The sequence below is a fragment of the Pristiophorus japonicus genome, chromosome 22 (assembly GCF_044704955.1).
Source record: "Pristiophorus japonicus isolate sPriJap1 chromosome 22, sPriJap1.hap1, whole genome shotgun sequence".
Classification (NCBI taxonomy): domain Eukaryota; kingdom Metazoa; phylum Chordata; class Chondrichthyes; family Pristiophoridae; genus Pristiophorus; species Pristiophorus japonicus.
In genome coordinates, this window is record NC_091998.1 from 36,192,739 (window position 1) to 36,214,670 (window position 21,932).

Genomic DNA, 21,932 nt, shown 5'->3' on the forward strand with positions numbered 1-21,932 from the left:
ATCATTTCACTTTCTAACTTGTTAGTCCTATGAAGATGTGATTCGATTTAACCATGCATCTTTCCCTGGCCTCTTTCATCATCATAATAATGTTCAATTTGTAGTTCTTAGTATTTGAGACAGATAAACTTAAAAATCAGTCAGCTGCATTTTCTTTTCATTTATGTAGACTGCTGAGCTCCTCAAAAATGTGTAAAAAGGTTAGGCTGGCGAGCAACTGAGAAAGACGGAACAGCCTCTGTATAATAAGAATCTTCGGTATTTAATGCAGTGCAGTTTTTCCAATATTTTAAATTAACATTTTGTGAAAAGGAAAATCCAGATCCGCAATATCCTGGAAATAAAATGAATATAAATTATCTATGCCGTTAAATTAAAATAGAGATGGAATTGTAAAATTTCAGACATTCAACTATATATTGCATTTATGTTTATCAATTATAATTTCAAAGAAAGACTGGATTGTATTATTATTGCTGTTTTTGTACAATAATCATTGCAGCTTTTTGAATATAAGAGATGCACTTTTGATATTTAGATTCTTATGCCACATCCCTTCAAAGATTAAATGAAAAGTTGTGAGGCTGTCTATAATTGGCCATGATTTCTCTAATAGTGTATTTAACTAGATAGCAAAACATTTTTCTGTTCCTCTGCTAGGCACTATAGGCTGGATTTTCCTCCACAATCCCCCCTGAAAAGATTGTGGTACAAACGATGAGAAATTGGAGTAGGGAGGCCGATTGGTACCTCCCTACCCCAAGCTAGATTTTCTTCCTCTCACCCACACTGGGAACACTACTGGCAACCCCCTTCCCTGCTCACAAGGAGGAGACGGAAACTGAGTTACCAGAGGATTTTCCTTCCAAATGCCGTTTTAGTGCCAATCCCTGGGACCATCCAGAGAAAGGTGGCAGTAGAGTCGAAGTAGCAGTGGTAATGGGCTCTGATGGAGGGTGAGTGCCCAGTATAACTCTTCTCTCCTTTCACTTCAGCCTTCAGTACTTGCATTTTTAGGCCTTGGTATCTGCTGAGGACAACAAAACGCGTAGGGCTGGAAATTTCCCAACCTTGTGCCATGTTTTTCGGCAGTATTTCACCATGGTGCGACCGGAAGTTCCCTGAAGTCTCGCGCCGGCGGTTTTGAAATACCATTGGGGAGTGGACCACCAGCGTGCAAGACTGGAAAAAGCGCTTTCGTCCAATATTTGGCTCAATGGTGACCCATAGATAGGACCAAAAAAAACGCCGGGGAAAAACCTGCATTGCAGCCCTTGGAACGGTGGTCGGTATGAAGACCTGCAACCAAGGTAAGTTAAAGTTTTTATTTTTTAATTCTTTTGCAGCGATTCACTAGAAAAGGGTTTTGTGAATGTTTTGTGATTTTTTTTTTTTGGAAAAAAAAATTGTTTCCCCCTGCCCACCAGGCCCAACTCACAGCGGTATCGGCCTCGGAGAAAAGTTACAGAAAATTCACGGTTTGTGCCACGAATCTTCGTTCAACGCTAATTTTTACCGCTGGGTGCATTTTTTCCCAAATGTAAGGCCTCGATATCATAGCGGTATTTTTGGCGGCAAAAAACCACTATGACCAAAAACTGAATTACTAGTCCGTAGATTTGTTCATCTTCACAATTCTTCTCATAGAATCTTAGAATAGTTACAGCACAGAAGGAGGCTATTCGTCCCATCGAGCCTGTGCCGGCTCTCTGCAAGAGCACTTCAGCCAGTCCCACTCCCCCGCCCTTTCCCCGTAGCCCTGCAATACTTTTTCCTTCAGGGACTTATCCAATTCCCTTTTCAAAGCCACGATTGAGACTGCCTCCAACACCCTCTCAGGCAGCGCATTCCACATCCTAACCACTCGCTGCGTAAAAATGTTTTTCCTCATGTCACCTTTGGTTCTTTTGCCAATCACCTTAAATCTGGTTCTTGACCCTTCCACCAATGGGAACAGTTTCTCTCTCTCTACTCTGTTCTTCCCCTCATGATTTTGAACACCACTATCAAATCTCCTCTCAACCCTCTCTGCTCCAAGGAGAACAACCCCAGTTTCCCTAGTCTCTCCATGTAACTGAAGTCCTCATCCCTGGAATCATTCTTGTAAATCTTCTCTGCATCCTCTCCAAGGCCTTCACATCCTTCCTAAAGTGCGGTGCCCAGAATTGGACACAAGCCTCCAGTTGAAGACGAACCAGTGTTTTATAAAGGTTCATCATAACTTCCTTGCTTTCGTACTGTATGCCTCTACTTATGAAGCCCAGGATCCCATGTGCTTTTTTCACTTTTGTTCACCGTTTCTCAACCAGCCCTGCCACCTTCAATTAGTACCGACCCCTGGGGAACACCACTGTATACCTTCCTCCAATCTGAAAAACAACCGTTCACCACTACTCTCTGTTTCCTGTCACTGAGACAATTATGTATCCATGCTACCACTGTCCCATTTATTTTATGGGCTTCAACCTTGCTGGCAAGCCGATTATGTGTCACTTTATCAAACGCCTTTTGGAAGTCCATGTACACCACGTCAACCACATTGCCTTCATCAACCCTCTCTATTACCTCATCAGGAATACTGAATCAAGTTAGTTAAACACAATTTGCCTTTAACAAATCTGTGTTGGCTTTCCTTAATTAATCCACACCTGTCCAAGTTTCTGTTAATTTTGTCCCAGATTATCGTTTCTAACGGCTTCCCCACAAGTGAGGTTAAACTGACTAGCCCTACACCCTTTTTTGAACAATGGTGTACCATTTGCAATTCTCCTGTCCTCTGGCATCACCCCCGTATCTAAGGAGGATTGGAAGACTATGGCCAGTACTTCCTAGTTTTCCACCTTTACTTCTCTCAGCATCCTAGGATGCATCCCATCCAGTCCTGGCGACTTACCTACTTTTACGTACAACCAGTCTTTCTAGTACCTCCTCTTTATCAATTACCTCCTCTTTCACTATGACTTTGGCAGCATTTTCTTCCATGGTGAAGACAGATGCAAAGTACTCATTTAGTACCTCAGCCATGCTCTCTGCCTCCATGCGTAGGTCTCCATTTTGATCCCTTATTGGCCCCACTCCTTCTCTTAATATCGGTTTGCTATTTATATGTTTATAACAATCTTTTGAATTCCTTTTAATGTTAGCTGCCAATCTATTCTCATACTCTCTCTTTGCCCCTCTTATTTTTTTTTTTACTTCCCCTCTGAACTTTCTATATTGGGCCTGATTCTCAATTGTATTTGCAACCTGACATCTGTCATATGTGCTCTTGTTCTGCTTCATCTTACTCTCTATCTCTTTCGTCATCTAGGGAGCTCTGGCTTTAGTTGCTCTACCTTTCACTCCCGTGGGAATGTACCTCAACTGTACCCGAACCATCACCCCTTTAAATGCAGCCCATTGTTCGATTACAGTTTTGCCTGCTAATCTGTGATTCCAATTTACTCTGACCAGATCCCTTCTCAACCCACTGAAATTTGCCCTCCTCCAATTCAGTATTTTTACTCTAGATTGCTCCCTGTCCTTTTCCTTAGATAATCTAAATCTTATGATGCTATGTTCACTGTTCCCTAAATGTTCCCCTACCGGCACTTGCTCCACTTGCCCTACCTCATTCCCCTTCGTTGGGCCGGAAACCTACTAATCAAAAAATATTTCCTGAACACACTTCAGAAATTTGTCCCCCTCTCTGCCCTTTACACTATTAATATCCCAGTCTATATTAGGATAATTGAAGTTCCCCATTATCTCTACGTTATAGTTCTTGCACCTCTCTGTAATTTTCCTGCAAATTTGCTCCTCTATATCTTTCCCACTAGTTGGTGGCCTGTAAAATATACCTAGTGATGTAATGGCACCTCTATTATTTCATAACTCTAACCAAATAGATTCTGTCTTGACCCCTCCAGGACATTCTCTCTCTCCCGCACTGTAACATTCTCCTTAACCAATACAGCCACCCCACCTCATTTCTTTCCTTCCCTCCCTATCATTCCTGAAAACCTTATATCCAGGAATATTTCAAACCCAATCCTGTCCTCTTTTGAGCCTGGTCTCCGTTATTACCACAACATTGGATTCCCATGTGGCTATTTGCTCCTGCAGCTCACCAACCTTATTTACCATGCTTCATGCATTTGCACACATGCACTGTAAACCTACCTTTGACCTTCTTGTATTCTCTCTTCGTCTGACCCCACTTAATACCTCACAATTTCTTAGTCCAGTGCTGTATCTGCCTCTCCCCATCCTTTGTGCACTTTGTTGCTCCTTTCTAATGCTACATCCTGGAGCCCATCCTCCTGACAAATTAATGTAAACCCTCCTCAACTACTAGCAACCCCCACCCCCCTGCGAGGACATTGGTTCCGACTCTGTTGAGGTGTAACCCGTCCGGCCTGTACAGGTCCCACCACTCCCCAGAATGTCCCAGGAATCTGAAGCCCTCCCTCCTGCATCATCTCACCAGCCATGCTCTATCCTCCTAGTTCTATACTCACTAGCTCATGGCACCGGTAATAATCCGGAGATTACTATCTTTTGAGGTCCTCCTTTTTAATTTCCTTTCCTAGCGCCGTAAAATCTGCCTGCAGGATCTCATCCCTCATTCTACCCATGTCGTTGGTACCAATATGGACCACGTCCTCTAGCTGTTCACTCCCTTCCCCCCCCCCCCCCCCCCACCTCAGAATGTTCTTCAGCCACTCAGTGACATCCTTGACGCTGGCACCAAGAAAGCAATATACCATCCTGGAATTACGTCTGCCGCTGTAGAAACACCTGTCTGTGCCCCTATCGAATCACCCGCCACTATTGCATTTCCTATTTTGGACACTACGTCAATTCTAGATTTGTAAAAATATGACTGAAAATACGGATATCAATTCATTTCAATGGTTCGACTTGTTTTGCTTCTGAAACCTCCACATGTTGATATCTATTTTGGTAGTATGTTCTGCCATTGCACGGGCACTCAGTATATTTAGTGTGGTCAGTATGGGCCCAAGTTTCCACACGATAAAAAACGGGCGCCCCTCCGAGCTGGGCGCCCGTTTTTCGCGCTTAAAACGGCGCCTAAAAAAAAATCGCGCTTCTGGAGCGTTCTGCAGCTCCTTGTCTGCCTGGCGCGGCGCCCAGGGGGGCGGAGCCTACACTCGTGGCAATTTTGTAAGTGGGAGGGGGTGGGTACTATTTAAATTAGTTTTTTTCCTGCCGGCAACGCTGCGCATGCGCGTTGGAGCGTTCGCGCATGCTCAGTGTGAAAAAAACATTGGCACTCGGCCATTTTTGTAGTTCTTTGTAGCTGTTTAATTTTTGAACATTTTTTTAATAAAAGCACATTGCCATCAGCACTGAGGCTTCTTGCAGCCTTCTCACTGTCTCCTTCCCCCCCCCCCCCCCGCAGGAAGAACGGCCCCTCCTCTTCCCCCCCCTGCGGGAAAGAACGGGCGCCTCCTCTCCCCTCTTTCCCCCCCCCCCCCCCCCAGCGGGAAAGAACGGGCACCTCCTCTCCCCTCTCTCTCTTCCCCCCCCCCCCCCCCCCCGCCTCAGGGTGACTGCAGCATTCTCTGTGCCTCAAGCACTTTCACACAGGTAGGAAGATGGTTTATTTAATCTTTTCTTTGCTTATAAATGTTTATTCAGGTTGGATTTATTTGTATAATATTTGTAGAAGTATAAATAAGGATTGATTGTAGAATTTAATGGCTTCCCTTCCCCTTCCCCCCCCCACCTCGTTCTGGACGCCTAATTTGTAACCTGCGCCTGATTTTTTAATGTGTTGACAGGTTTTTTCAGTTCTACAAAAATCTTCACTTGCTCCATTCTAACTTAGTTTGGAGTACGTTTTCACTGTGGAAACTTTGAAATCAGGCGTCAGTGGCCGGACACGCCCCCTTTTGAAGAAAAAATTCTGTTCCAAAGTAGAACTGTTCTACCTGACTAGAACTGCAGAAAAAAAATGTGGAGAATTGCAATTTCAAAGATAGTCCGTTCTCCACCAGTTGCTCTTAAAAATCAGGCGCAAATCATGTGGAAACTTGATGTGTTGGAAACTTCTCAGAGACTCAACAGAAAAACTATTGCCTTTAATTTTTTTTGTGGGCAAGCCTTAATATTTGGGATGGGTATTTACCACACAGAAATAATAATGGTTCTCTTATCCAGACTGTTGGAGATCGATCTATATTGTACAAATGTCCTGTCTTGTCTGGTCCTTTACCTCATTGCTGTTTCTGGAACCTTGTGGTGTGCAAATTAACTGACTCATTTGACTACATAACAACAGAGGCTGTGCTTCAAAAGTAATTTGTGATGTCCCGGGGACGTGAAATTGGCTTGTATAAATGTTTAAGTTCCTTATTTTTGTTGGTGTTGCATTGATACATACTGTACCACACACTCTGCTTGCTGTTTAAGTCCTGTGGAATAAGAGTGTATAAATGTTTAATGCATTCATTTGAAATTTCTTTGCTATTGTAGCATTCACTTTGACTTGTCAGAAATAAATAGGTTAAATCCTCTGCTAAAAGAGAAATTTCAGACAAATGTACAAAATATTCATGTATTAGTATCCTATGGGATACTGTCAGGGCCTTTGTTAATTATTGGTGGCTCTAATTTGGTTATTGCATACTAATTTGTATAAATAAAGATCTTGCTATACCCGACTGTTGTTGATGGGTGGTAGTCATCCTTGTTAAAGCATGTGATGCTGGAGCCAGAGAGTGCTTTAGACTTGGTGTCTTTCAAGGGGTAAGGTGTGGAGGCCAGGTTCTCGTGATGTACCTCTGCCTCCGTTTGGGTGGTGTTTCTGTCATTTGTTGTGTTGCATATGGACCTATGGTATGGCTGGTACTGCGTATCCGGGAGCTGCATAGGTGAGATAGAAATTAGAGTCGAGAGCTGGGGCTGGGAGAAAGATGTTGGGGTATGTGATCGGAGTGTGATGGGGCTTTGGCTGCAAGTTGGTGGGGGAATTTGGGTCATCATCATAGGCAGTCCCTCGTATCGAGGATGACTTGCTTCCACGCCAAAAAGAGATGAGTTCATAGGTCTTTCAATGAAGAACCTAATATTCCAGATCCCGAACTACATGTTGAAGAGTGGAAGATGCCTGTGCCTGGATTTTTTTAACGTGTGGTGGCCATTGCACAGCAGTCACCACACAGGCTTGACAGAGCTAGGTCTTGGCCAAATGGCAAGGATTAACCAAGACGGCTGGAGACCAGCTCTGCTGCACGGACCTAGTGCGCACACATATTGCAGTATGGGCTGGCCCGTGCTGCCCCTGGGCCCTTGCCTCTTCTAGGCTTCCTACCCTACTGAATTATAGTAAATCCATTCAAGCTCCTTGAATCATGTCCCCAGCATAAGGGGACTACAAAAGATAGATTGCCTACTTTGTAGGATCTTCCTAATTTTTCATATTATTCACATCTTCCGCCAACTTTGATTTGTTCTGGGGAGACCATTTGTTTAGCATGCACAAGAAAATATCACCATGACACTATACATAGGCAAAGTCCCTACTTGTCATCCTATTCTCTGTCCTAAAGTCCAGGACCCATACCATTGCAGCAGTTAATTTTCTGCCTGACTTGCAAAATCCTAATCCTCAAAAGACTGGATCCAGTAGGGCCTGAGGGGATGGTTAGTTTGAAGCGTGCTGTGAGGAGAATGCACACCAAAGAATGAGAATGATCGTACAAAGTAAGTAATCCATTATTTTTTATTTAAGCATATGTTAGAGAGGAAGATGGATCAGTGGAAGAGAGGCGACAACAGATCTTCAGTGGAACTGAATATAATATTTTGAATGTGAAAGATCTGGAGTTGGAGACACTCTGACACATAAGGGAGGGTCAGGAGTATCTAGACACTTTGTTCCAGACCTTGGTCACCTCTCGTAGAGAGGTGCAGGATCAGAATGGGGTTGGTGCGACTGATAATGTGTGAGTAAGGGGAACTCAGGTGAGATAGAGAACGATGAGCTACAGAAACTGATCCTATTAACAGGTACAATGTACTTGCTATCTGTGAGGATAAGGATGAAAACTGTCAGAAGGACAGCCAGAATGTTGGCCATGGCACCTTGGATAGGAAACTGTCCAAAAGGAGGAAGAGGGGAAGTGTAATGTGGCAATTGTAGGTGATTCAATAATTAGGGAGATGGAGAGCATCCTTTGTAAGCAGGATCGAGAGTCCCATATGGTATGTTGCCTTCTTAGTGCTAGGGTGAGGGACATCTTGATCCTGCTTGAAAGGATATTGTAGAGGGAGGAGGAGGGTCCATATTGGGACCAGCAACATAGGAAAGAGTAGGCAAGAGATCCCGTTCGGAGAGTACTAGGAGCTAAACATTTTTTTTTTAAAACGGACCTCAAGGGTTGTAATCTATGGATTATTACTTGACCCATGAGAAAATTGGCATAGGGATAAACAGATTAAGGAGGTGAACATGTAGCTGATGGAGTGGTGTGGGAAAGAGTGGCTGCATTTCCTGGGACAGGAAGGAACTGTTCCGTTGGGATAGGCTCCTCCTGAACTGGTCTGGAACTAGGGTCCCAGCAGAAAGGATGAATAAGGCTGTCACAAGGACTTTAAATGAGTAAATGAGATGGTGGGGGGCTCAGGTGGAAAAGGTAGAATAAAGAGTAATTCTAAAACTAATGTAAATGAAGAGAGTTGTGTAATCGTCAGGAAATGTGCATTAGGCACTGCAGGTAAAGGAAAAACTAAAAGGCTAGAATTTCGGGTTTTAGCGATTTTGCCCGTTTTCGGGTGATAATTGTGCCGAAAAATGTTTTATATCGCTGGGTTACCGTTACCACCAGAGCTCGCAAAATTTGGCAAATGGTGAATATCGTTAGCGATAGCGATAAATCCGGTGTTGCACGACAGAATTTGTGGGGCGGAGCCGGAATTTGCGACCAAAATCGGACCTTCTGCACATGTGCGAATTTTATTTTCTTTTTTGCAATTTTTTTTCTTCTTCCTGCGCTTCTGATCAGCTGTCAAGGAGCGTCCGCGCATGTGCAGTACACCCAGGGATGATCAGCCATTTTTAGATTTCATTCATGATGGAAGGAGATGGGAGAAGACAGAGAGCCAGAAAGTTCAGCAGTGAGGCAAACGAGGCCCTAGTCACTGCTGTTGAAAGGAGATGGGCAGAATTAAACAGAGTGGTGCAAGTAGCCCCCTCCCAGTGGTTTTTCGTAGAATTTGGGCCAGCATAGCTGAGGAAGTCTCATATCGGCGCCATCCGAAGGACCCACACACAGTGCCGTTTAATAACCATTGCAAGGTCATTAGAGTAAGTAATATTTTTATTTATGTGTTCCTTCATTACTTAAATTATAAATCTGACACACTACTTGTTCTCATGCTGTTGGCATAGGTAGGCTTATTGTTGCACCTTATTTGCCATGAATGATCTTTACACATTATTAAGATTGCTTTCTGAGATCTTAAAAGATGTTTCTGCACTTAGATGTCTTCCTCGTGAACCACGTGCAACTTCCAGGGCCATTAAACCGAGGTCTCTATTTACATTGTACATTAATGATTTAGACGAGGGGATTAAATGTAGTATCTCCAAATTTGCGGATGACACTAAGTTGGATGGCAATGTGAGCTCGAGGAAGATGCTATGAGGCTGCAGAGTGACTTGGAAAGGTTAGGTGAGTGGGCAAATGCATGGCAGATGAAGTATAATGTGGATAAATGTGAGGTTATCCACTTTGGTGGTAAAAACAGAGACAGACTATTATCTGAATGGTGACAGATTAGGAAAAGGGGAGGTGCAACGAGAACTGGGTGTCATGGTACATCAGTCATTGAAGGTTGGCATGCAGGTACAGCAGGCGGTTAAGAAAGCAAATGGCATGTTGGCCTTCATAGCGAGGGGATTTGAGTACAGGGGCAGGGAGGTATTACTACAGTTGTACAGGGCCTTGGTGAGGCCACACCTGGAGTATTGTGTACAGTTTTGGTCTCCTAACTTGAGGAAGGACATTCTTGCTATTGAGGGAGTGCAGCGTAGGTTCACCAGACTGATTCCCGGGATGGCGGGACTGACCTATCAAGAAAGACTGGATCAACAAGAATGAGAGGGGATCTCATAGAAACGTTTAAAATTCTGACGGGTTTAGACAGTATGATGCAGGAAGAATGTTCCCAATGTTGGGGAAGTCCAGAACCAAGGGTCACAGTCTTAAGAATAAGGGGTAAGCCATTTAGGACCGAGATGAGGAGAAACTTCTTCACCCAGAGAATGGTGAACCGTGGAATTCTCTACCACAGAAAGTTGTTGAGGCCAATTCACTAAATATATTCAAAAGGAGTTAGATGTAGTCCTTACTACTAGGGGGATCAAGGGGTATGGCAAGAAAGCAGGAATGGGGTACTGAAGTTGCATGTTCAGCCATGAACCCATTGAATGGCGGTGCAGGCTCGAAGGGCCGAATGGCCTACTCCTGCACTAATTTTCTATGCTTCTATGTAATAAAGGAAACGTGGCAGCCAATTGGTGCACAGCAAGGTCCCTCAAACAGCAATGCCATCATCTGTTTTTTAATGATGTTTGTTTCACAGAGGTATGAATGTTGACTAGGACAGGCGAACTCCCCTGTTCCTCTCCGAACAATGCCATGGGATCTTTTTCATTCCCCTGAGAAGGCACTGCATCTCACTTTAACAGCCACCAGAAAGTTCCCATTTCCAACTGTGCAGCACTCCCTGAGTACAGCTCTGAAATATCAATCTAGATTATGTGTCAAATGTCTGGGGCTTAAACCCGACCAGCTTTTGATTGGAGGCGACATTGACACTTCAGTGATGTCCAGGGTTTCGTTCCCTGAATGTGCTGAGTTTGATGATTTCAGCAGTAGGGTTGTCACAATTCACCGCAGTACTTCTGGGCAAGGGGAGGGGACAAAGCGAGAGGAGTTGGCCTTGGGTGAGAATAGTATTCAGCTCTGTAATGCTGCCTTCACGCTGGAGTAGTGTGATGGTGCTCACTGCTCACACTGTGCGAATAGCTGCTGGTGGGGAGCTTGGCCGCTGCCTGGGAAACTGGCCATTGACAGACACCAACTTCAGGAGACGAGGGAAGGACAGAGAATTGAAAAAAACCCAATCTAACGGAAAATTGAGATCAATTCAAAATAGACGACAAAATCCTCTTGAACAAGTTTGGAGTAAGTTGCGATAAGGCTGAAATAAAGGAACATAATATTCAGTTGAACAAAATAAATCAAGGGAAAGACAATAACTTTAAATACAAGCAAATAAAAAATAAGAGTTATGGGTTCGAAATTGGGTCCCGCCGTTTTTACCGCCAGGCGTTCTGTGCAGGCTCCAACGGCCAAATTCAGTTTTTACGCCCAAAGATGAGCGAACAGCGCTAAAGGTGTCATTGCACACTCACCCTCGTACGGGAGCTCAGGAGGCCGACTCAATTTCCCATCGGGAGGCTGCCGCCATGCTAGGAGAAAAAACAGGAAAAGAAAAAAGAACTAAAACTTCTCCGATCCACTTCCAAACTCTTAAAACGAATGAAAACATGCAGAAATAAATAAAGAGAAAAACTTACCTTCCTTTCTGGGTGATTCTGCCCGAGAACCGCTCTTTAACCACCACTTTTTTTCAGGCTGTCAGTCGTACAAAGCAAACAGAGGCGTCAAACTATATAGCCAGAACAGTGGAATACAAGTCAGAGGAAGGGCCGTGATCAAATTCCTACAGTGTTCTGGTCAAACCATGTCCCTCAGAATTGAGGAAGACTTGCTTCCACTCTAAAAGTGAGTTCTCAGCTGACTGAACAGTCCAATATGGGAATTACAGTCCCTGTCACAGGTGGGACAGACAGTGGTTGAAGGAAAGGGTGGGTGGGGAGTCTGGTTTGCTGCACGCTCCTTCCGCTGCCTGCGCTTGGTTTCTACATGCTCTTGGTGACGTGACTCGAGGTGTTCAGCGCCCTCCCGGATGCACTTCCTCCACTTAGGGCGGTCTTTGGCCAGGGCCTCGCAGGTGTTGGTGGGGATGTTGCACTTTATCAGGGAGACTTTGAGGGTGCCTTGAAACGTTTCCTCTGCCCACCTGGGGCTCGCTTGCCGTGTAGGAGTTCCGAGTAGAGCGCTTGCTTTAGGAGTCTTGTGTCGGGCATGCAAACAATGTGGCCCGCCCAACGGAGTTGGTCGAGTGTGGTCAGTGCTTTGATGCTGGGGGTGTTGGCCTGATCGAGGTCGCTGACATTGGTGGTCAAACCACACCGTGAATGCTGTTTCCGGTCCTGGTCATCGTAACGTGAGGCGATGGGGAGAAGTGTTGGAGGCAGTGACAAGCACAGCTACAAGGCTGCTCCCTAGTACCAGCGGTCTTCGTTTTGTTGAAAGACCAGAAAAATGTTGGCTTTCGGCGTGGATTGGAGGTGTTGGAGAAGTGATCTTATACATGTACAAAATGTACTGAGCCGGCCTGTAAAATTAATAGAAATTCAATTATCGGAGTAGGAAAAGAAGCCATGGGTTCAAATTGGTAAAATGCAAACGTAGGACCTATTAGGAGGTTCATCACACGTATGTCAACAGATGGAATGGATTTCCCGAAGTGAAGGCAAAATTCCTGGAATCCTTTAACCACCAACGGGTCTTTCTGGATAGATGAACGAAGATGTGAGCCAAATGGCCGCCTTCACCTTAGCAGGTTCTAAACTCAACTATTTAAAAATGGAGTGTGTGACTTGCTCATGGATTTACCACACAAATACAAGAGGAATATCCCTTTGCCAGGCATATTTGTCACACCCAATTATCAGTCTGTTGAAGGAAAAACTCCACTCCCTTCTTTTAAAACACAGAGCTGCCCCCTGCTGTTGCTGCTGGAGCTCTCCCACCCTCTCCAGGTGCTCCAGATATTGCCCAGCCAGATCTTGGCTCAGCAGTCCTGGGACCCCGATGAGCATATTATTAGGTTTCTCTGGGCAAGCTGAGCAAGAATATCCTGAGGCAGCTCAACTCCAGGGCATCATTTTCTGGAACAAAGTCTGTCCCCAAAACCTCTAGCTTGCTCTGGAGGCAAACACCACTCTATCAGGTCAACTATCATCATCATAGGCAGTCCCTCAGAGTTGAAGATGACTTGCTTCCACTCCAAAAGTGAGTTCTCAGTTGGCTGAAGAATCCAGTGCGGGATCTACAGTCTCTGTCGCAGGTGGGGCAGACAGTGGTTGAAGGAAAGGGTGGGTGGGGTGGGGGGAGTCTGGTTTGACGCACGCCCCTTCCACCGTCTGCACTTGGTTTCTGCATGCTCTCAGCGATGGGTCTCGAGGCGCTCCGCTCCCTCCCAGATGCTCTTCCTCCACTTTAGTCGGTCGTGGGCCAGGGATTCCCAGGTGTCAGTGGGGATGTTGCACTTCATCAAGAAGGCTTTATCAAGGTGTCCAAGAAGCGTTTCCTCTGCCCACCTGAGGCTCGCTTGCCGTGTTGAAGTTCCGAGTAGAGTGCTTGCTTTGGGAGCCTCGTGTCTGGCATGCAGACGATGTAGCCCGCCCAACGGAACTGATCAAGTGTGGTCAGTGCTTCGATGCTGGGGATGTTGACCTGAGCGAGAACACTGACGTTGGTGCATCTGTCCTGCCAATGGATTTTCAGGATATTGCAGAGGCAACGCTGGTGGTATTTCTCCAATGTTTTGAGGTGTCTGCTGTATATAGTCCATGTCTCTGAGCCATATAGGAGGGCGGGTATCACTACAGCCCTGTAGACCATGAGCTTGGTGCCAGATTTGAGGTCCTGGTCTTCAAACACCCTCTTCCTCAGGCGACCGAAGGCTGCGCTAGCACACTGGAGGCGGTGTTGGATCTCGTCATCAGTGTCTGCCCTTGCTGATAGTAGGCTCCCGAGGTATGGGAAATGGTCCACGTTGTCCAAGGCCTCATCATGGATTTTGATAAGCGGGGAGCAGTGCTGTGTGGCGGGGTCAGGTTGGTAGAGGATCTTTGTCTTACAGCTACCACCATCTCAGCACAACCCCAGCGGTAGAAAAGGCCATCCAACAACTGAAGAATAACAAGGCAACAGGAGCAGATGGAATTCCCGCCGAAGCACTAAAGCATGACGGAGAAGCACTACTGGCATGAATACATGACCTCATTTCTCTTAACTGGAAGGAGGAGAACATGCCAGGAGATTTCAGAGATGCTGTAATCGTGACCATCTTCAAAAAAGGGGACAAGTCCAGGTCAACTATCCATGTTTCACCCTTCACAAGCCTCCATAAAAGACCAGTGGGTGCATAGAAGGACCCAAATGTATCCTTAATCCTGGCCATTTGAAGTGTAGCTGTTGCTACACTGAAGGGTGCTACTCTCTCCCCATTCTGCCGCAAAGGTGACCCAGTGGACCCACGTGACTTTCAAGGTGCGGCATGAGAATTGTAGCACCGGATAGGCAAACTGCTCCGCCAAAGCTGAACCATGTCTTTCCTGCTGCTGGGCAACATATTTCACCTCGCCCAACAAGATTGTTTCCACTACCTCCAGATCTGCTGCCTTGTCCAGACCTGTGCTCAGTAAAAGTCCAGTGGCAATCGAACCCATCACCAATCAGAGGCACCACACTTCACAGCTCAGTCATTTATCTAATACTGTCCACATCTGTGCCAGACTGCACACAAAACCGACACTGTTCCTGGGAGCATGTCTAGTGATGCTTCTGATGTCTCAGATGATATAAGGCCCTCTCCTCCAGGCCAAACTCCCATTTGGCCCAAGCTCCCACAATCAAACCACTACCCAGGCTACCTGCTGGGGAGAATATCCCATGTGCAGTGCTGCTAAACCCTATTTCCCCTCCGCACAAACTCCTTGCACCCCCCCGCCACCCACCCCCAGACCAAGATGACTCCAGCCTTGTCAGCAAGCACCCCTCAATCTAATGTGTAGACTTGTATAACTTTGTGTATTTACTGCATTTACCTGCAAGTATTGCGAACTGTGTACTTTGTATAGCACTGAGGGTATGAAAACTTACTGTATTATTAAAAGATCTGCTGCAGGGCATGTACTCCTTATCCACAGACGTTACTACTTCTCATGATTTTGGTTCTGCTTTTGTGTCAACATGCAGATAGAAGGATATGTTGATGGGGCGTGAAGTAAGGTGGGAGGAGACTCATTTGGAGGATAAACATCGGCATGGATCTGTTGGGCCGAATGGCCTGTTTCTGTGTTGTAAATACTATGTAAATTCCTGTCAACATTACCCTTCAACGTTACTGTTACTTGTTCCGATGTAGTTTTGGGTTCTGGCCATCGATTAGTATGCTCTCCATGGTTCGGATCCCTCTATATGTAGTGACTGCCATGGAAGTGCAAGTTGCTATGAGTATCCTTTACAAGAAGACTCGAGAGGCTGAACAATTTCTGAGGGGTCATCAGGCAAAAAAGTTTGAGGGCCATTGGGTGAGCTGCAAATTAACATTTTAGCCTCATAATTAACTCAATTTGAATGTTTTATTTATTCCAGATTACAATTCTACTGGTGTGACTGGGATGAATTTAAATATCTCCAGCTCTTCGCACCTCGATATGTTACAACATCACAGTCACAGTGGGTCACTGGTGGAAGCTGAAGAGAAGATGGAGGACCAGACATCACAGGGTAGGACATGGCCGGAACAGGGGAGGAACATGGGTACAGGAGGAGGCCATTCAGCCCCTCGAGCCTGTTCAACCATTCAGTTAGATCATGGCTGATCTCTTTTCTACCCACCTTGGTTCTGTAACCCTTAATACCCTCGTACTTGTAAAATCCTTCAGAGTTGTCCTTGATATCCCTTGCACGGGGGAGGGGGACAGAGGGGAGGGGGATGAGGGATGGATGGGGCCGAGGGGGAAGGTGGAGGGACGGGGGAGGGGGTGGGGGTGGGGGAGGGGACGGATGAGGGGTTAGGGATAAGTTGAAAATAAATGGAAGGTTTATCTTTCTTTCCATACCAGGTCACCGTTTACCGCTCCCCATCCGACCTCATATTCGTGGCGGCATTGCCTCAAGAAGCAGGACAGCGTTGTAGCGAGCAATGAAAGGAGCTGCATGAAGTCAAGAGTCTACACCTTCCATCCCAGTGATTGTCCTCTGGGAAACAGCCTGCGTGCTATCCCATGGAATGGGCTGTTTGAACTGTCCAGGAGCATGGCAAGCAGCACTGCTCTCTGTCTCGCACAGTAATATTTATTGAGAGCAAAGACTGATGGAAAATATGTCACCAGCCACCCCTCTCGGTGCAAGTACAACGGGAAAGGAATTTCGAGTCCATTTGCTGCAAGCACCAAGAAATGATGATTTAATCAAACTCCTGACTGCCGGTTTAGCAAAGCCTTTGTATACACATTGATATTTACAATGACAAAATCGTGTCCAATTTAGTCTGAGGCGTTTGATTCACCTTCCCCCACACAAGCCAATGCTAGCCAGTAGGCCATTCTCTAAAGAAGCCGTAGCCAGGTTTAAGAGGATTTCCCGCCTCCAGTTTCTGACTCATTAGGTAGTAGTTGTGAGATGCTGGTTTTGGAAGTAGCTATTGAGACTACTTTGTGATCAGGCAATGCTGATCTGTCGGGCCCCTGGGAATGTGTGGGAGTGAAGGGGCTGGGAATGTGGGAGTGAAGGCACTGGGAATGTGTGGGAGTGAGGGGACTGGGAATGTGGCAGCTTAAAAGGAGGAATCTTTGTATCAATGGAGGATGAGCAATACAGACTGACCCCGCCCGGTGTGGAGAGTCAGAAACCTGCGGTGAGGGCAACCAGTGGCAGCGAGGAAAGAACAAGGGGATCATTCCTGGCCTTTTTCTCACTCTTGGAGTAAGCTTTTGGAAGACGTTGTCCAAATTCCCAGTTGTGAACCTTAAAGGGCACAAAATAAAGGTCCCGGTCTCTCCGTGTGGTCTGGGAGAGGCCCCAGTGGACCCATGGCCCACTCTATAGCCTTTCTGGCTCTCTCTCCACTCGCCCCACCTAAGGGGAGATAATTAGCAGACTACACTGGCCTGTAAGTGGTGCATCGACAGGCCGAGAGTTCAAAGCCTGACATACACTGATTTAAACAGTAGCGCTCCTTCCTACAGTGACCTCCCTGCTCATTTTAATCCAAACACAGCAATCCATTTAAAGTGAGTGGAGTCTTGTGAATGAGCCACAACGTAGCAATAATGTCTGTTGATGCACAAAGAGCTAAGTGATGGCGAAGCATTCCTGTATTCAAGCCTCTCCTGCTCAGGGGGACCTGTTTGAATGAGCTTATAGTGAGTAGGGCGATAAAATGGATGAATGATCAGGATGCTGCAGATAGCTGGACACCTGGCAGGATGGTCCGAACCACACTCGGTGACTTTACACACCCGACATGTCCCAGCAGGCTTACTGCGTAAGAACATAGAATTAGGAGCAGGAGTAAGACATACAACCCCTCGAGCCTGCTCCGCCATTCAATAAGATCATGGCTGATCTTCTACCTCAACTCCACTTTCCCGCCCGATCCCCATATCCCTTGGGTCCCTTAGTGTCCAGAAGTCTATCGATCTCAGTCTTGAATACACTCAACGACTGAGCCTCCACATCCCTCCAGAGTAAAGAATTCCAAAGATTCACAACCCTTTGAGGGAAGAAATTTCACCTCATCAGTCCTAAATGGCCGACCCCTTATTCTGAGACTGTGACCCCTGGTTCCAGACTCCCCAGCCCAGGGAAACATCCTCCCTGCATCTACCCTGTCAAAACCCTTAAGAATTTTGTATGTTTCAATGAGATCACCTCATTCTTGTAAACTGTAGGCAATATAGGCCCATTCTACTCAATCTCTCCTTGTAGGACAATCCCAGGAATCATTCTAGTGAACCTTTGTTGCACTCCTTGTAAGGCAAGTATATCCTTCCTTAGGTAAGGAGACCAAAACTGTGCACAGTACTCCAAGTGTGGTCTCACCAGGGCCCTGTATAATTGCAGTCTTATTTAGTCTTAACATAGAAAATAGGAGCAGTAGTAGGCCATTCGGCCTCTCTATCTCATCACCATATTCCCGCTTTATCCCCATACTTCTTGATGTCTTTTGTTTCTAGAAATCTATCTATATTCCTCTTAAATATATTCAGTGACTTGGCCTCCACAGCCTTCTGTGGTAGAGAATTCCACAGGTTCACCACCCTCTGAGTGAAAACATTTCTCCTCATCTCGGTTCTAAATTTCCCACCCCGTATCCTGAGACTGTGACCCCTTGTTCTAGACTTCCCAGCTTTTTGTAATAAAGGCCAACATACCATTTGTTTTCCTAATTGCTTGCTGTACCTGCATGTTAACTTTGTGATTTGTGTACAAGGACACTCGGGTACCTCTGAATAACAATATTTCCCAATCTCTCACCATTTAAAAAAAATATTCTGTTTTTCTATTTTTGCTACAAAGTGGATAATTTCACATTTCTCCACATTATATTCCATCTGCTATGTTCTTTCCCACTCACTTAACCTGTCTATATCTCTTTGTGTCCTCCTCCCAGATTACTTTCCCACCTAGCTTTGCATCGTCTGCAAACTTGGATATATTACACTTGGTCCCCTCATCTAAGTCATTGATATAGATTGTAAATAGCTGAGGTCCAAGCACTGATCCTTGCGGTACCCCACTAGTTATAGCCTGCCAACCAAAAATTATCCATTTATTCCTACTCTCTGTTTTCTGCCCATTAACCAATCCTCAATCCATGCTAATATATTACCCCCAATCCCATGAGCCCTAATTTTGTGTAATAACCGCTTGTGTGGCATCTTATCAAATGTTTTTTGAAAATCTAAATACATGACACCGACTGGTTCATCCTTAGCTACCCTGTTAGTTACAACCTCAAAAAAACTCTCAACAGATTTGTCATATACGATTTCCCTTTCAATCGCTGTTCACTCTGCCCAATCATATTATGGTTTTCTAAGTGCCCGGTTACCTTAAAAAATAGATTAAAGCATTTTCCCGACTACTGATGCCAGGCTAACTGATCTGTAGTTCCCCGTTTTCTCTCTTCCTCCTTTCTCAAATAGTGGGATTACATTTGCTACCTTCCAATCCGCGGGGACTGTTCTAGAATCATGGGAATTCTGGAAGATCAGAACCAATGCATCCACTATCTCTGTAGCCACCTCTTTTAACACCCTAGGATGTAGGTCATTGTGTCATGGGGATGTGTCGGCATTTAGTCCCATTAATTTCTCCAGTATTATTTCTTCACTAATACTAATTTCTTTCAGTTCCTCGTTCTCTCTAGACTCTTGGTTCTCCTCTATTTTTGGAATGTTTTTTGTTCTTCTGTAAAGACAAACACACAGTATTTGTTTAACGTCTCTGCCATTTCATTATTCCCCATTATAATTTCCCTGTCTCTGCCTATAAGAGACCTACGTTTACTTTTGAAGCTTTTACAATCTGTTTTTATGTCTCTTGCCAGTTTATTCTTATATTCCATCTTTCTCTTCATCAGTGTATTGGTCATTCTTTGCTGAATTCTAAAATCCCCTCCCACCCCAATCCTCAGGCTTATCACTCTTTTTGCCAACATTATCAGCCTCTTTACCAATGTTTGCCATTGCTTATCTAGCATTATATCTTTTAATGTAGTTTCCCAATCTACCTTAACCAACTCACCCTTCATACCTACATCGTTTGCTTTGTTCAGATTTAAGATCCTAGTTTTATATTTAATTAAATCACACTCAAACTCAATATAAAACTATCATATTATGATCACTCTTCCCCAGAGGCTCCTTTACTACAAAGTTATTAATTAACCCTGTCTCATTGCACAATACTAGATCTAAAATAGCCTGTTCCCTAGTTCATTCCTCGACATACTGATCTAGAAAACTCATCCTCTGCTGTACTACTGCAAGTTTAGTGTGCCCAGTCTATATGGAAAAAAATTCCCCCGTAATTACCATATTACCCTTGTTACATGCACCTCTTGTTTCTTAGCTCCACCCAAAGTGATTTTACATCTTGATTCTCTGAGCTAAGATTGTTTCTCCAGTGTCTTTCTGCGATTGTTTATTATCAGGGTTACCACCACATTCTCCCCCCGCCCCCACCCACCTCCTTTTCCAATCTGCCTATCTCTTCTAAAAGTCAAATCCTGGAATATTTCATTCCCAACCTTGGTCCCTCTGCAAGCACATCTCCATAATGGCTATTGGATCAAACCAATTTATTTCTATCTGTGCTATTAATTCATCTATTTTGTTGTGAATGCTTTGGGTATTCAGACATAGTGCCTTTAGCTTTGACTTTTGTCTATTTTCTCTGAGTCATTAATGCCCTATTACCTTTGTTAAGCTCTCTGCCCCTTCCTGATCCCATCTGCTTACTTTTACCCAAATCGGTACTTTGCTCTATAGCCTTGCCATTTCTCTTAGTTTTTGAATTTACCCTTTCCTGAAACTAGTTTAAAGCCCTGTCTACCCCCCAGTTACTCGATTCACCAGGACACTGGTCCGAGTGGAGCCTGTCCCAACGGAATAGCTCCCTCTTTCCCCAGTACTGGTGCCAGTGCCCCATGAAGCAAACCCCAGCCTCCCACACCACGTTTTCAGCCACACATTCAACCTTCTAATCTAATTGTCGTACTTCCATACTTTAGAGGGTCCAGTGCCAATAAGTCTGCAGTACTCTCGCCTCCGCCATCCCTCGCCCGCCTCCGCCCCACCCAGCCCCCCCCTCGTCCCACCCAGCCCCCCCTCGCCCCACCCAGCCCCCCCCTCGCCCCACCCAGCCCCCCCCTCGCCCCACCCAGCCCCACCCAGCCCCCCCTCGCCCCACCCAGCCCCCCTCTCGACCCACCCAGCCCCCCCTCGACCCACCCCCCTCCACCCGCTCCTCCACCTGCTCCTCTACCCTCCACTCCTCACACCCTCCAGCCTTGCATCTACCCTGCAGTCCAGTCACCCCCTTGAAGAACCTCCTAAAGCCCCTCTGCTCTTGTCATCTCCCCACTCCCCTTCTCCTCCCCCCCCCCCCCCGCCGCCCCGTGCACGATGTTCACACGCTATCCGCTGTCCTGTAGTGCTACATATATCACTGCTGATCACTTGCACTCAAATATCAGTCGTAGCAATTTAATAGTCTCCATGCCTGCAATTTCTGTTCACTACCTATTCAGGCGCCCTGCCAAATATTTCTGGCCAATTTCTGTGTTTGGAGCTGGGAGAGTGAGTCTGGAGCATGGGACATTCATGATGGCAAGTGGTTGGTCTCTACATGCTGGCATTCATGAGTTGACCTTGAGTACGTCACTGTGCTGCCTCATGTCTGTGCAAGTGTTGGGAGTGTGCCAGCTGTAATGATCGGTTGGGTCGGTGTGATATTGTACTGAATTCAATTTAGGGCAGTGCGAAATCTGTCTTATTGCTGTCAGTAAGATTAAAATGCTATTTTTGCTGATGTTAATTGAATTTTTGTAAATCTATATGCCAGAATTTTTATAAATGTACTTTAGTTTTGATTACATAATAACATTTGCACGACTATTTGGAGTATCTGCAGTTAATTCTGGTTCAGTGATTGTGTCCATCCCGAATCACACCCATTTGTTCAGTGCATGTACTTGAATTAAACATAGAAAATAGGTGCAGGAGTAAGCCATTCGGCCCTTCGAGCCTGCACCACCATTCAATATGATCATGGCTGATCATTCCCTCAGTACCCCTCTCCTGCTTTCTCTCCGGGGGGAGGAAAAAAGGGGAGGGCGGTACTGTGTGGCTAGGACAGGCTGCTGGAGGACCCGCCCACTGTGGGTGTAGTTACACCTCCCCGGCTGCGGGGAGCGCTGGGCAGGACCCGCCCAGAGCCGCCATTCGGACGATCGGTGCGGAGACGATGGCCGGGTTTATGATCGCC

At 45.7% G+C, this 21,932-nt stretch overlaps 1 protein-coding gene across 6 annotated transcripts in view; it reads left to right on the forward strand.

The window, feature by feature from the left end:
- The window catches only part of LOC139234953 (protein FAM149B1-like), a 143,727-nt gene extending 122,870 nt beyond the window's left edge, over positions 1-20,857 (forward strand). For 5 of the 6 annotated variants that reach the window (XM_070865932.1, XM_070865937.1, XM_070865934.1 and 2 more), the window contains 2 exons: positions 15,528-15,662; positions 16,001-20,857. In XM_070865932.1, coding sequence (XP_070722033.1) covers positions 15,528-15,662; positions 16,001-16,074 — 209 coding nt within the window. In that variant the 3' untranslated portion in view covers positions 16,075-20,857. Of the gene's footprint in view, positions 1-1,092; positions 1,311-15,527; positions 15,663-16,000 lie in introns of those variants that run through there. The other variant, XR_011588370.1, reaches the window with a different exon arrangement.
- The last annotated feature ends 1,075 nt before the right edge of the window (positions 20,858-21,932 follow it).